The sequence below is a fragment of the Telopea speciosissima genome, chromosome 2 (assembly GCF_018873765.1).
Source record: "Telopea speciosissima isolate NSW1024214 ecotype Mountain lineage chromosome 2, Tspe_v1, whole genome shotgun sequence".
In the NCBI taxonomy this organism is placed as follows: Eukaryota; Viridiplantae; Streptophyta; class Magnoliopsida; order Proteales; family Proteaceae; genus Telopea; species Telopea speciosissima.
This window is the reverse complement of record NC_057917.1, coordinates 2,874,592-2,890,357: the sequence shown is the minus strand read 5'-3', so window position 1 is coordinate 2,890,357 and position 15,766 is coordinate 2,874,592. Positions and strand designations below refer to the sequence as shown.

Here is a 15,766-nt window from a genome sequence, read left to right as displayed (position 1 = left end):
GGACTACATTAATTGGTATCAGAGCCATGGATGTATATGGCATTCCAGTTCTGCCACCTCCACCAGATGAACAAGGTTTATTTGCCCTACCCTCATATGATAGTGATGATGGGGCTGATTACTATGAAGACTTGGGTGAAGATTATGAAGATACCCGAGGAGTACATGTTGTAGCACGTATATTGATGGTTGAAACTGAAGGTGAAGATTGGAGACGTAGCTGCATATTCTATACTCGTATGAAGGCTGGAGAACGCACTGCTCAGATTATTGTTGATAGTGGCAGTTGTGTTAATGTGGTTTCTGAAAGATATGTGCAGAAGGCCAATCTGAAGCGTGAAAAGCATCCTATTCCTTACAATGTTGCTCTGCTGAATGGCAACAAATTAGAGGTAAATGAAAGGTGTTATGTTCCTTTACAACTCCAACATTATGCTGAAGAGGTTTGGTGCGACATCATCCCAATGCAAATGACTGATGTGTTATTGGGAAGACCCTGGCTATATGACAACGATGTTGCTATTTATCGAAAAAAAAATCAGTGTGTGTTTCAACACAAGGGACAACAGATCATTCTAAATCCTCTTAATCTACCCTCCGAGATGCGCAAATGACAAATTATGCGCACCAACCAGAAGGGGACAGATTGTGAGAGTAAAGTCTTAGCTGTACTACAGAAGGAATTTGAGCAGACCAACCATGATTCAGGTCTGATCCTAGATGTGGTTACACAACAAGTTGCTGCCCAGCCTGAGGTCCAGTTAGCACAACCCATCAAGGAGTTATTGCATGATTTTTCTTATGTAGTGTCAAAGGAGCTGCCAAACGAGTTACCCCCACTGAGAAATATTCAGCATGTAATTGATTTGGTGCCTGGTTCTACTTTACCAAATCTGCCAGCCTATAGAATGAATCCTACAAAGCATGATGAACTCAAGAAGCATGTCGGAGAGCTACTCCAAAAGGGTTTCATTCAAGAGAGCCTAAATCCTTATGCTGATACAACGGGAAATGAAGAGGTGATTCCACAGGAGAACAATGACCTTCAAGATGCTGTTTTTGAAGAGGTGGAGCTTGTGTCTCAAGTATTAGATGCGAAGGTTGCTAACACTGAAGATTCTATGGACAGGACATTCACAGTTGCTGCTGATTCAGAAAATGAACACATAGAGTTTGTTATGCCACCATGGTTCTTCGAAGAGAAAGCTCCACGCCTTGGAGATTTTATCCCCAATATTCCTACTTCACTGGAGTTCTGTTTGGGGATGGTCAAAGCTGCTGATCACATGTTGATTCCCCCTCATCACTACAAAATTCGAGGACGAATTTTTTCAAGTTGGGGAGAGTTGATGCAGATTCATCACCAAATAGGGCTTGTTTCATTGGGAATAAGTCTAGGGTTGGGTTACATACATGTTGGGCCTTTGATCCCATGGGTTTCTAATGTAATAGGCCATTTTTATGGGCCTAAAATATGGGTATATAGGTTGCATACGGGATTAGCCCAATACTTAGTTTATTTTTATGTTTTTTAATTGAACCGGTTCAAATTGGTTGCATCCAATTGGTTCAATTTAAGTGATCATGTGACTTTGTTAAGTGGTCATGTGATGTAAGTTGGGCTGGATTAGGACTTTATAAGTCCAGCCATGTTTTGAGTCTATTTCTGTTAGTATTTTAGTTTCCTAGTTAGTTTAAGTTGCCTAGTAGGTTAGGAATAGGGTTAAGCCATTCCTTTCTAGTGTCTAAGTCTATTTGTGAGTCTTCTAAATAAGTTTGTAAGGGAGGCCAGCATTACATACGAATTTTGATTATTAAAAACTCAGCTTTATGCTTGCTGCCTTTGTTGCTGCCTTTGCTCCATCGTGAGTGTGTCTTGTGAGTAATATCAAGGTGAAGGGATTGGTGGACTCTGATCGACTCCTTGCATCTTGTAGATTGGGAGGTCTTTCTTCTTATTCAATCGAGCTTCTTCAAGCTGCTGCTGCTGCCTTTGAAGGAGATCAAACTAGTAAGTAATCTTAGTTTCCTACATATATCCTTCCCCTCTTCATCCTCTAACCTAATCCACACCCCCCTCCATCCATCAAACCCTAATTTCCATTAAACCTGCAACTCCTACCTCAACTAGGACTCTCTCATAACTACAGATCTGGCCATCAATTTCGAACCATACTTCCAGCCTATATTCTCCACACCTCTCCCTACACTCGACCTTAAACACAGCCCTTAGTCTCCACTACAACCCCTCCATTCCCCCACACCATTAAACCTAAAATCTGCAACTCAATTCTGTCCAGAATTGCAGAATTTTAAAACCTTCCCAAATCCTATTATTTTTATACCATATTGACCCCCTAGACCTGCCCATTAAAGCCATATAAGACCCATTCCCAAATTCCCATCCTAAACCCTAGAATTGACCTAAATCCTAGTGCTGTCCATTCGAACCAGCAACCCCTTTTGTTATTTGATCCTGTTGTTTGGCTCCTAGTAGGTCTCGTACCTATCTAGGACTACTTTAGCAAGTGGCAGCGACTGTGCTTGAAGCTTCACCAATGGTGGATGCACCAACAGAAGTTTCTACTAAGGCAGTTTGTGTTGAAGAGATTCAAGAACCTATGGCTAAAGAAACTCAAGTAGACCAAGTTGCACCAGTAGTTGAGATCATGGTTGAGAAGCTCAGCCATCAAATTGATGTGGAGGTCCAAAACACAATGCTACTACTGAAGAGGTCTACACTGAAGAGAGCAAAGTATACAAGGCTGAGGACATGGAAGATGAAGTGGTGATTGAGAACACTCCACAAGAAATGATCGACATTCAAGAGGCTGTTGTTGAAGAGGTACAGCTTGTGCCTCAAGTCCTAGGTAAGAAGGTTACCACTGCTGAAGACTCTATGAACACGACATACACAGTTGATATTGATTCAAAGGTCGAACACATAGAGTTTGTTATGCCACCATGGTTCTTCGAAGAGAAAGCTCCATGCCTTGAAGATTTTATTCCTAATGTCCCTGCTTCACCGGAATTCTGTTGGGGATGGGCAAAGTTGCTGATCACATGTTGATTCCCCCTCATCACTAAAAAATTCGAGGATGATTTTTTTTCAAGTTGGGGAGAGTTGATGCAGATTTATCGTCAAACTGGGCTTCTTTTATTAGGAATAAATCTTGGGTTGGGTTACATACATGTTGGGCCTTTGATCGCATGGGTTTCTAATGTAATATGCCACTTTTATGGGCGTAAAATATGGGTAAATATGTTGCATACTGGATTAGCTCCCATGCTTAGTTTTATTTCCATACTTAGCTTTTTTTTTGGTGTTTTAAATTGAAACGGTTCAACCAATGGTTCAATTTAAGTGATTTTATTACTTTTTCTTTTAGTAGTTTAGTTAGGCTGTGGTTAGGACTCTATTTTGAGTCTATTTCAGTTTCCTAGTCAGTTTAAGTTAGTTAATAGGTTCGGGATAGGATTAGGCCTTTCCTTTTTAGTGTCTAAGTCTATTTTTGAATCTTCTATATAAGTTTGTCAGGGAGGCCAGCATTGAATACGAATTTGATTAATAAAAACTCAGCTTTATGCTTGCTGCCTTTGTTGTTGCTATTCTCTCCTATGAGATCCAGTCTTGTGAGTCATATAAAGAACCCCCCCTTGTGAGTCATATCAAGGATTGAAGGACTGGAATCCCTAGTGACTCCTTGCATCTTGTAGATCGGAAGGTTCTTTCAGTGTTTCAAGCTGCTGCCATTGTTCTCTACAATCCAGTAAGTTTGAAGTTGCAATTTTTATTTTAACCTTCTTCTTCTAATCCTCTAACCCTAGCCTACCTATACTGTTCAGCATTCCCCTCCATTTAACCTACTCCAATTCCCTCTCCATCCATTAAATCTAGCCCTGCATTAAACCTGCAATTTCCACCTTCGAATCGTAGCTTAGTTTCTAAGCAGTCATCATCCCACCATCAGATCTGTCCGAAACTTTCAGCATACATCCACCACACTCCCCCCTACACTCGATCCTACTTTCAGCGTAATCAGACCACTCAAACCCTAATCCCCCTCATCTCCCATAAAACCCTAAACCCTAAAAACCATTCTAAATTCTGTCTAGACCTAATTAATCATCAAAACACCACCAAAGCCTGATCGAGTCACCCCCTACTGCCAGCTACACTCGATCGCAAACCCTGCCCCAAAGCCCCTTCCTAAACCCTAGAATTAGCCTAGAATCTGAAACCTAAAACCCTAACCCTAACCCTAAAAGTGCAGAACTTCTAAACCTATCCAAACCCTACTTTCTTTATACCATATTGTTAGAATAATGTACACCATCCTTTTGGGGTATTTTTTATGTTATTCAATGTGTTAAGTTTATATTGGCTGTGTGGGTTTAGTCCCACATCGCCTATCTTACTTTATATGTAACTTCCCCTCTATTGTAAATAGAGGGGCCTTTCTATCATTAATACAAGCCATTCCATTATTTTATTCTCTCTCTGACCCACGGTTCAACCAACATGGTATCAGAGTTGGTCTGATCTAGGTTAGAGAGAGAAAAAAAAACCCTATTTCTCCCTACTTCGCCTCCATCAATCTCTCTCTTCTTCTCCTTTTTCTCGGTTTTCTCCTCCTACTGGTTTTCTTCTTCTTATCCATGTGAGGGGGCAGCACTAATGAGGAAAATAAAATATCCAATGATTTAGTTGCTGCCCTCTCTCATTCTATTCGAATTTTTTCATTAAAATTCTGCTGGATCCTTCTCTGCGATTTGGAGTTCCCCTTCTTTGAGATCAGATCTCTATGAAAACTGATCCTCTAATTTTGGAACACCCTATGCTGCCTTTTCCAGTCCTATTCTGCCCTATTCCAAAACCTAACTTCCCTTTTTTCTTTATCTCCATCTTTTATTATTTTTTTCCAGCCTCAATCCCCAAATCGATCTCACCTTGTCAGGGTTTTTCAAAACCCTGACTCTAATCGATTTTGGGGCTTCCCTTGTCAGATGCAGCTAATTTTTCAGGGATAATTCCCAACTAATCCAAGCCTTAATCGACCTTAGTTTGGATACAATCTGATGGCTAGATCTGTCCCTACAGCAAAATCTTCTCATCCTGCCTTTTATGGTTCCCTGTTAAAACCCCTAACTCAAATCGACATTAGGGTTACAGGTTTGAGTTCTTGCTGCCTTCTTGAGGGATGATTACTCCACCTACAGAGACCACTCGACCTCATTATTTGCCTCTTTCCAAGTGTTTGAAGACCCCTAACCCCAATCGATCCTTCTTTTCACGGTTTTTTTCAAAACCCTGACCCATATCGATTTTAGGGTTAGGGTTGTTTGCTGCTATTGGAGTTTTTGTTGGTGTTTCTACCATCAAGAAGGACATTCTACTTCAACTATTCTTGGCTTGAAGAAGGTCTATTGCACATGATAGTTGCTGCCCTATTTTTCTGTAATTTTTTTGGTGTTTCTCCCACGTGAAGATCGAGTCTCAATTAACAAGGAGATTGGTTATTCGAACTGGAGATCCATTCCAGCAGTGGTGGTCAGCATCTATTACTAGAAGACATCACCTTTGACAAGTCATCATCACTTTGTTGAAGCCCCCTTCCCTACAATCGATCTTCCCTTCCAGGGTTTTTACGAAACCCTGACTATAATCGATCTAAGGGTTAGGGCAGTCCACTATTGCTGATTTTTTGAGGAGAGTTTTATAAACATCAGAGGAGTATTCAGCCCCTATTTCAGCATCATTCATCAGTTCTTTTAGGAAAAATTCAGGTTCATTCTTATGGCTCGGTTTCTCCAATTATCAACCTATGTTTCTTACTTGTTCCTATATAGCTGGCTGCTTCAACTACCTATGGATCTGTCTGGTTATTTACCTTATATTTGCTGGTTATTTTGAGCTTTCATACCTACCTAGCTGGTGTTATTGATTGGCTTCTGTAAGCATGACTGGTTGACATGTTACTTTTGCCTTTATGTGGACTACTGCTGCCCTATTATTGTGTTTGAGCTTCCTACTATTGGAGATCGAATTTCCTTCATTATTGAAGACTCGAATCTGCTACCCTGGTGATCAGCTTATTTGGGACTACAACAGTGTGTTCCACGATTATCGGTTGCAACTACGAACCTATTCAGTTATGTGGAGCTTTTCTGGCACATATCCAGCTTACTTTGGAGCTTGAATCCTAGCATTGTTCCCTACTTCAGATCTGATCCAATTTTTGTTAAAGCGTCTTCAATCCGTTGCTATCCAGATATCTTCGTTAGTACTGTTTAGCATGTGGGAGTTTATACCTTGGAGTTTTTTGCACAATTGTTCCTCCTTGTTTGAAGATTGATCACGCCTTGAAAATTGGAGCCTTTCCTTTCATCAAATCAGATCTGTATCCTTATCTGATCTGAATATTGGAGTTAGGAGTTTCTCCCCTGCAGGAGTTTCCATCAAAAGTGTTTGTTGGATCAGTTGAAGATGGTTGGAAATTTATATGTTGCATTATTGGCTCCGTACTTTATTATCCCACTGCTGTTTTTCCTTCACCACCCCCAAAACATACATTTGGCATTCCCCATAACTACCTTGGAAGTTAATGGTATTCTCTTCTTTACCATTTCTTCTTTTTTTCATTACCCTTGGCAGCCATTGAAAAATTCTGGAATGTTATGTTTTGCCCCATCTCTAAAATCATCTCTCCTATGTCCACGTGCACTACACGTGAGGGGGGGATTATATACAGTATACCTGCAGCCATTGCAGAGAGCAGAACAAGCAGGGACACTTGGTGCAAAACATAGAAGGTCAGAGGTTTCACCATTGCTAATGGGTATCTATTTTGTTATTGGGTTAAAGTTTGTCATAAGGGGGAGGTTGGCCTTAAAGTTTTGAAGATGTTTGGTTATCGCCTGCCCATATGAGATCCTACAGTTTGGTTGTTTTTTCCGCTGCTTGATCTTTATTGCTGCATGACTCATTTGCCGGCTACCCTAGTTACTTATCTTCAAGATTATAATTCAGAGATTCATTATTGGACAAAGATTGGTGAGAGATGCCTTTTTGCTGATCAAGTCTGTCCAAGTTTGAAGGTCTATTTGGGAGCTGCATTCATTTTCGAGCTGGATTCTGCTACAACTTATTTTTCCCATTTTATTCACGTTGGGCATTAGTACCTTGTATGAGCCAACTTGAGGGGGAGTGTTAGCATGGTTATGGAGAGAGTTTTTTTTCTTTAGTCCAAGCTGGATCTTCTTTCTTTAGTATTTGTATAATCCAGCTTGAGGGGGAGTGTTAGAATAATGTACACCAGAATACTGTGGGGGTATTCTGGTCCGTTTGGGGTATTTTTTTATGTTATTTAATGTGTTAAGTTTATATTGGCTGTGTGGGTTTAGTCCCACATCGCCTAGCTTACTTTATATGTAACTTCCCCTCTATTTCTAATAGAGGGGCCTTTCTATCATTAATACAAGCCATTCCATTATTTTATTCTTTCTCTCTGACCAACGGTTCAACCAACACATATTAATCCCCTAAACCTGCATATATAAACCATACCTGAATTCCTAAACCTAACCCTAATTTCACCCTAAACAGTCCACATCTGTAAACAATAACAGAATTCTGTTTTTCCTGGTTCCTATTAGGCCTTGCCTATATAGGACTACATTAAACAGCTTTTGTTTTTTTGTCTCGGTCATTGTTGTCTCGGTCATTGAGCCATAGATGGGAAAGTCTTAGGAGTATGTTGCCTTCAAATTTAGAAAATTTCTGGATGGATTGGAGATGTGCTTCTTGATGGTTTTGTCATTGTTGCCTGCTATTGAAATTTAATAGGAAGATCTGTCTGACAGCCATAGGACAATTATGCTGTAGGAAAAAGAATGTTGGGAAATCAAGAAACAAAAATACATAGAACGACTTCAAGTGATGATGAATAAGTGGTAAAATAATAGAATAGAATGAAAAATGAGTGCATTCAGGGAACTTACGGGTAGTTTCAATAACTGATGAGATGAGAAAAGTTGATTGAGATGGTACACTCATGTCTAACAATGACTAGATTGCAATGAGCCAATAAGTGGTGATGCCGCAAATTTAAGTCACTGAAATTTGAAGGAGCCCATAAATGCCTATGGTTGAAGTAGTGGGAAAGACTTGAAGGCTTATGTTCTAACAGAAGAAATGGCCCTAGACTGAGTACAATGTGGAAATATACCCTTGCAATCAGCTGCAGGTACTAGGTCTGATGCTTCAGTTCATTTGATTAGCACAACTTTGTTGGTTCAATTTCTCATTTAACCTTACTGTTTTCAGAAGATAACTGTGGGAGCCTCTGCATGCACCATACAATAGCTCAGTCATCTCAAGCTACTATCTGGATTCCTTTTATGAATGGTCAGAATCATAAGAGGTTGTTCAGGGTAGCTTACTGATATAGAATCTAATGTGGCCCTTCTTTAAGTACTGGTTTTGGCTATATGGCATCATAGTTATCAAGGCGGGAAAGCGATCATGGTGTTTTAGAGGGGCAAAATTCAAGGCGACACCGCCGTGGCGAGATGGCGTCCGCCATGGCACCCAAGACGACCAAGGAGCCTGTTCGCATAGCAACGCCTTGATAACTATGTATGGCATATAGTTCAGAATCAAAGTTGGGAGAATGATGTGATTTGTTATTAATGACAGAGGTCCTCTTTATTTATAATAGAGTTACAACCCAATGAGGGTAAAAAAGGGAATTAAAGTAAAACCCTAATTTAACCTAAAGTAAGATGCTAAAATACTAATCCCACGGTTCTCAACACTCCCCCTCAAGTTGGTGCAAATATATCATACATGGCCAACTTGGAGACCAGTGGATGAAACACCTTACAATATTACCCCTTTGTAAATACATCAGCAAGTTGGCTAACAGAACTAACAAAAGGGATACAAACAATTCCTTGCTCAAGCTTTTCTTTGATGAAGTATCTGTTAATCTCAATATGTTTAGTCTTGTCATGCTTAACTGGATTATGGGCAATGCTAATGGCAGCCTCGTTGTCACAGTAGAGGCGCATAGGACTTTCAGAAGGAACCCCCAAGTCACTCAATAACCCCTTAAGCCACATGAGTTCACAGATCCCTTGGGCCATGGGACGATACTCTGGTTCATCACTAGACCAGGATACAACAAACTGTTTCTTGCTTCACCATGGGACAAGGTTACCTCCATGGAAGGAACAATAACCAAAAGTAGATAGCAAGCCAATCATCAACCGATCCAGCCCAATGGGCATCAGTAAAAGCTACTAGTCTTAGTTTCCCATTGTTTGAGAAGAGAATACCTTTCCCAAGGGCAGGCTTCAAATACCTCAATATATGGTGCATTGCATCAAGGTGAGATGTCCTAGGATCATGGAGAAACCAACTAACAATGCCCATAACCCACAACATAGGTAATATCAGGTCTAGAGTGAGACAAGTAAATCAGCTGGCCGACCAGTCTTTGGTATTGTTCTCTGTCAACTGAATCACCCATGGTACTCCATAGCTGGTGATTAACCCCAATAGGGGAGCCTGCAGGCTTACATCCAATCATTTCTGTTTCATCAAGAAGGTCCAAGACATACTTTCGTTGGGAAATAAAAATGCCCTTGTTTGATCTGACAACTTCAATCCCAAGAAAGTACTGGAGAGGTCCTAGATCCTTTGTTTCAAACTCCTTAGCCAGCAGAGATTTCTAATGGGAGATTTTGGTATCATCATTCCATGTGATCACTAATTCACTATATTATCTACATACAATAAGGGCTGTGATTTGAGTACCATTGTTTTTTACAAACAGAGTATGATCAGCTTGGCTTTGTCGATACCCAAATTTCTGCATGGCTTTCAGCAAACGACCAAACCACGCCCTAGGAGATTGTTTGAGTCCATAAAGGGACTTCCGCAATTTGCAAACATGACCAGTAGTAGATGAGGAGGCAAAACCTAGAGGTAAGTCCATGTACACTTCTTCTTCAAGATCTCCATTCAAGAAGGCATTCTTGACGTCCAATTGTTGAAGGTTCCACCCTAGATTGGCAGCACAGGACAACGATGACCTAATTGAATTCATCTTTGCAACCGGTTCAAAGGTTTCTTGATAATCTATCCCATAGGTTTGGGTAAAGCCCTTGGCAACCAGACGTGCCTTGTATCTCTCAATGGTGCCATTTTCCCTCTGCTTGACTGTGAACACCCACTTGCATCCAACCAACTTCTTCCCTTTAGGGTGAGGGACAAGTTCCTAGGTACCATTTTTGTCCAAGGCCTGCATTTCTTGTAGCATGACAGCCTTCAATTTCGGATCTTTGATGGCTTCTTTCCAATCCTGTGGAATAGACACAAAAGACAAAGAGAAAACAAAGGCCTGATAACAGGGTGATAAAGATTCATAAGAGACAAAATGGTAAATGGGATGTTGTGTGCAGGAACAAACACCTTTTCTAATAACAATGGGACGGTCATCATGTAAAGCAGGCTCAGGGACATTATTAGAAGTATGAGAAATATTACCTGATGGTGAGGGCGAATCTGGTGGAGGTGCCACAGTGGGTAATGGTTGGTCGTTCATGGTTCCCTTTTTCTTGAATCTACTCCGAGTGTAGGTTATCACTTCTGGGTCAGGAACAGAGTGAGCCAATGTCTCCCCCTCACCACTGGTACTGTCAATTAAAGGTTCCCTCTGAACTGGAAGACTATTAATGCCAATTACCATAGGGACAACTGGTGATGGCAGCTCTTCCTCAAGACTCTCCCCCTAAAGAGGGGTCGTAAAATATGGTTCAGAGTTCAGACTCATGGTAGGTGACATCCATGGTGACATAGAGACGACGAGAGGAGGGTGACAACACTTGTAACCCTTTTAAGAGGCCGAATAACCAAGGAAATGCACCGAAGAGCCCGAGGATCCAGTTTAGATCGGGTAGGAGAGGAATTATGAGCAAAGCAGGCACCGAAATATTTCGGGAGAAAGGAAAGAGGTGTCTTAAAATGTAAGACACTAGAGGGAACCCTATTAATAAGGTAGGCAGCAATAAGGACTAAATCTCCCTAATAGGTTTTAGGGACACCAGTAGTGAACATCATGGCACGGGTCACGTCCAGGAGATGACGATATTTTTGTTCAGGGATGCCATCCTCTTTAGGTGTCCGAACACACAAAGTTTGGGAGAAGATCCCATGGGAAGAAGATATTGCTGAAAACTACTATCAATATACTCAGTATCATTATCACTTCGAAGAACTCTAATAGTAGCATTAAATTGAGTCCTAAGCATGGCATGGAAACTGGAAAGACTGAAAGCAAGATAAGGCATCAGGCTTGCTATGTAAAAGGTATGCCCAGGTGAGACGTGTGCAATTATCAATAAATACAATGAACCAACGAAAACCATTACGATCAACTGTCCTAGAGGGACCCCATATACCAGAATGAATAATGGAAAAGGTTACATCACTTTTAACATCACTAATAGGAACAGTATGTAGTTTGTTTTGCAAATTCACACACATCACAAGTAAATGTTCCAAACCACAAACTTTAATAAATCCGGAAACATAGAACGTAAAATATGAAAAGAAGGGCGTCCCAAACGGCGATGCCAGTGATGAAGCTTTGTCAGTGCGCTATTAGAACGGAGGGTGTGAGCTGACGGAGTGGTATTGTTGGTGTGGACTCTACGTAGTAGAGATCATCACGGACCCGACCATACCCAATCGTTGCGCCCGTCACCAGATCCTGAAACACGCAATGAGTGGAAAAAAAGTGAACGGAACAATTCAACTCACTGGTTAAATGATAAATGGATAACAAATTTGCACATAATTTTGAACATGTAAAACAAAGGAAAGAGAGAGATGGAAGATTAAAAAACTGAACCTTTACCTGAAATGGAGGACATAGACCCATCGGCAACACATATGTTATCTCGGCCAGAGCAAGGAGAATAGGTGCGGAAGACCTCTGAGAAACTATTCATGTGGTTAGTAGCACTAGAGTCAATTAACCATTACAGACTGGTACAAGAGACATGGAAATTACTTGACTAGCAAGGTTGGAGATAGAAGAAGATGAAGAGCTAGTGGTGAGTTGTGTCACCAATTTTTGGATGGCAGCCATCTGATCTGGAGAGAAGGGTATCGTAGTAGAAGTAGCAGGGTCAGTATCATGTGCTTCAAAGAAATGAGCCTGGGATAATGGGGACGACTACAGTAATCATATTTCACGGGTTCCCGTGCAGAAGGAGGAGCCTTGGAAATATCCACAGTAGGAGATGCAAGTGGAGTAGTAAGCAAGGCAGACCTTACGGGAATAGTAGGAGGCATCATAATAGTCCGTCGATGTTCTTCAGACGACCAAATTATATGCCTGAAGGAGAGCAGGGAATGAATCATGCTCTAGTATCTGTACCTGAACCTGATCATATTCAGGGTTCAAGCTGGTCAAAAAATCATATACACGTTCCATCTCCCTCTCCTTCTGAAAAGTGCCAGCATCATCAGGGTGCACCATAGGAACGAGATGATAAAGTCTATCTGGTGCCAAAGGATGGCCATGGCAGAATAGTCGGCAGTGAGGGAAAGCTCCTTCTGAGTAGTGCTACAGACCTGACGTCGTATCTCATAAATCTGGGCATAATTCCCTACCTGTGAATAGGTCTGGCAAATTGCATTCCTTAGTTCCTTGGCAGAATTATAGAGAACCGAGGTGGGACTGACAGAGAGCTCCATAGAATTGAGCAGGAAAGATTTAACCAGTGCATCGTTGGGCGACCATGTAGAAGCGGTAGTAGGATCCATTGGCTTTGGAATGCCTCCTGTAATGAGGCCAGAGTAATTGTGTCCCCGGAGTGTGAGAAGACATGCCCGGGACCAGGTAAGGTAGTTCTGACCATGCTGTTTGATGGGTCCCGGTTTGAGAGTGTGATGCCCAATGTTATTTGAGTGACCAAGTGAGTGCCCCTCAGTCGTACCAGTAGAGGGCACACCAATGGAGGTAGCACTAGTAGGATCATCAACCATAGTGAAGGACCACTCAATAACCAGAGAAAAAAAAAGACAAGAAGAAAGGCGCAGCGACCTAGGCAAGTCGCGGAGGCACTGACAAGAGAGACAGGCGGAAAGGCACTGTAGGTCGCGGCGAGAAAAAGAGGCAGCACTGGCAGCTAAAGGAGCCGGCGGTGAGGGCATAGCGACTGGCTGGTTGCGGCGGTGGCGAAAGCATTTCACATTCTCTTTTCTTTCATACGTTCACTTTCATTTCTTTCATTTGGATACAGATCGAGGTTATTACTCGACTGCTAGGTAATCCCTATAGAATGAATTAGGTTGGAAAAGGAAAGGTGTGCATACACGCTCAACTGATGAGGAGAGGGGGGGGGATAAAGAAAGGGCAAAGCTATCGGGAAAGCCTCTTCCAGCAGTCGGCTCCCAGCCCTGAAGGGAGAGGGCATAGAAAAAATGCAGATGTGCAAACACCCGCCAAGGGGAAAGCAAAAACCACTAAATGGTAATTGAGCTGATCTACGAGCAGTCTCTCCCGGTGAAGGAAGAGCTCCATGAAAGAACTCCTGGTTTCTCAGCTGTGATCATAGACCACCCTCCCCCGATATTTTTCTATTCCTTTTCGTTCCTGTTTAACCAACCATCGGGCTTTGAGCTATCCCATATCGTAGAGAGAATAGATATGTTTACAGCTACAGATCTTATCATTAGATCTCAGTCAGATTTTGCGGAGTTATTCACAACAAGAACAACAACTCAGCCTTATCCCTACTAATGGGGTTGGCTACATCATGTTGTTATTATAGAACATTTATATGACCTTCAACCAGAATTTCATTCCGTGTTGTTGATTGTTACTTATTGGATTTCTTCGAACTCTGGTTTTTCCCCCCTTCACTGCGATTCTGGTTTTAAAATTGAATTTTTGAACCTAATCTTTTAGACTTCTAGAAACTTATCACATACATTGGGATACATGTTCATTGACTGATACAATTTGGTATGGGTTAAAACCTTTAGCCGCCCCCCTGCTCTTACATATTGATGTGGTTTCGCTTGATATGCTGCATTTCCAGTGACTCATTCAACTGCAATATTGAGGGTCCAGGTTCAGTAGATCACTTTGTCTTCTTAAAAGTTTCCAATATGTTTAGGTAAACATCACTTTGCTTTTACTTAGTTAAATTTTAGTTGACGTTGACCAAACTGGATTTCAGCTCAGCTGCTGAAATTAATTAGACTTCTAGAAATTTGGTAGAATACCAGCCTGATATTTGAGTCCCTACTGTGTTGCCTCATGCTTGAACACTATATATTCTTATGACTAATACGGTGAAGGTGATCTGCGTATGATGCAGGCATTGGTGCAGATGAAAAATTGGCTTGTTAGCTTTCCAACAATATTACAGGGATGTGAGAGCATTTTTGAGATTCTTAGGGGACAGTATGCTCATTCCCTGGGTTGTTTTAGTGAAGCAGCTTTTCATTTTACTGAAGCAGCAAAGGTATGTTGTTTTAGGTCTTCTTTTCTTTATGTTAACTAAGTTATGAATTCTTGTTTGAATAACTTATATTTGTTTTTTTAGAATACAAGCACTGAATGTATGGTAGAGAATTGACTGAAATCAGTTCTTTTATTTTTTATTTTCAGTACCTATGTTTTGTAATATTTCAGTAGCCAGAGTTCATTGTGCTTAAGCCGGATGCTTGCTTGCTCATTCATTTGTCTCGATTGACATGATGTAATATTTTGTATGCAAGAAATCTTCGGATAATGTTCATAATATGGGAATTCCCTGCTTTCCCAACTGTGCCTCCTTAGGTCCTGCATATCTTAAACATTGGTAATCAAATGACTGTAATTGCCCAGTGGACTAAATTAAATCCATCGATCATTGTACTTCGATAGCTCTGTATTTATTTTTATGTAGGTATAATGGAGAATGTAAGAAGTCCTGTATTCCAAGGATTGGGTGATGCAATCCCAAGTCTCAAAACCCTGTTTTGGGATCACTTATGGGTCCACAAGACTAATAGATAGCTCATTTTAAGAGCATAGTGGCAAAACTGTAACTATTGTGAATTTCAGGAATGTGGGGACTTAACTGGACACAAATGTTTTAGACACAATTTTTTAGTAGAGAGTATATCTGGGAACCAACGATGGATATGAATGAGACAAACTAAGAACTGAGGGGCTTTTAGGTTGTGGAATTCCGTGAATACTGGCTTGATCAATGTGATCACAGCCCAGCCTTTATTTATAATATTGAAATCATATGAAAAAAATATAACTAAGCAATGTGGGACTAAAACCCATATACAAGAATACCCCCATGGACACATTTACCCTTGGACCCATATTACAACACTCCCCCTCAAGTTGGTGCATACATATCAAACATGCCCAACTTGCTAACAGTAGGAAAGAACAATTTTGTACTGATTCCTTTGGTAAGGATATCAGCCAACTGTTCACTAGACTGAATAAATGGAATACAAATAATTCCTTGTTCCAGCTTCTCTTTGATGAAGTGCCGGTCAATCTCAACATGTTTGGTCCGATCATGTTGGACTGGGTTGTGAGCAATGCTGATTGTTGACTTGCTGTCACAGTAGAGTCGCATAGGGAGATTAGCACTCATCCCCAAGTCTTGAAGAAGCCCCTTGAGCCAAAGGAGCTCACAAATACCCTGTGCCATAGCTCGGAATTCAACTTCAGCA

The 15,766-nt window shown here is 41.1% G+C and overlaps 1 protein-coding gene across 3 annotated transcripts in view; it reads left to right on the top strand.

The window, feature by feature from the left end:
* Nucleotides 1–15,766, top strand: part of LOC122649802 (sister chromatid cohesion protein SCC4) — an 89,853-nt gene that overhangs the window by 37,475 nt on the left and 36,612 nt on the right. For all 3 annotated transcript variants that reach the window (XM_043843037.1, XM_043843038.1, XM_043843039.1), the window contains one exon: nucleotides 14,401–14,547. In XM_043843037.1, the coding sequence (XP_043698972.1) occupies nucleotides 14,401–14,547 (147 nt within the window). The remainder of the gene's footprint in view (nucleotides 1–14,400; nucleotides 14,548–15,766) is intronic.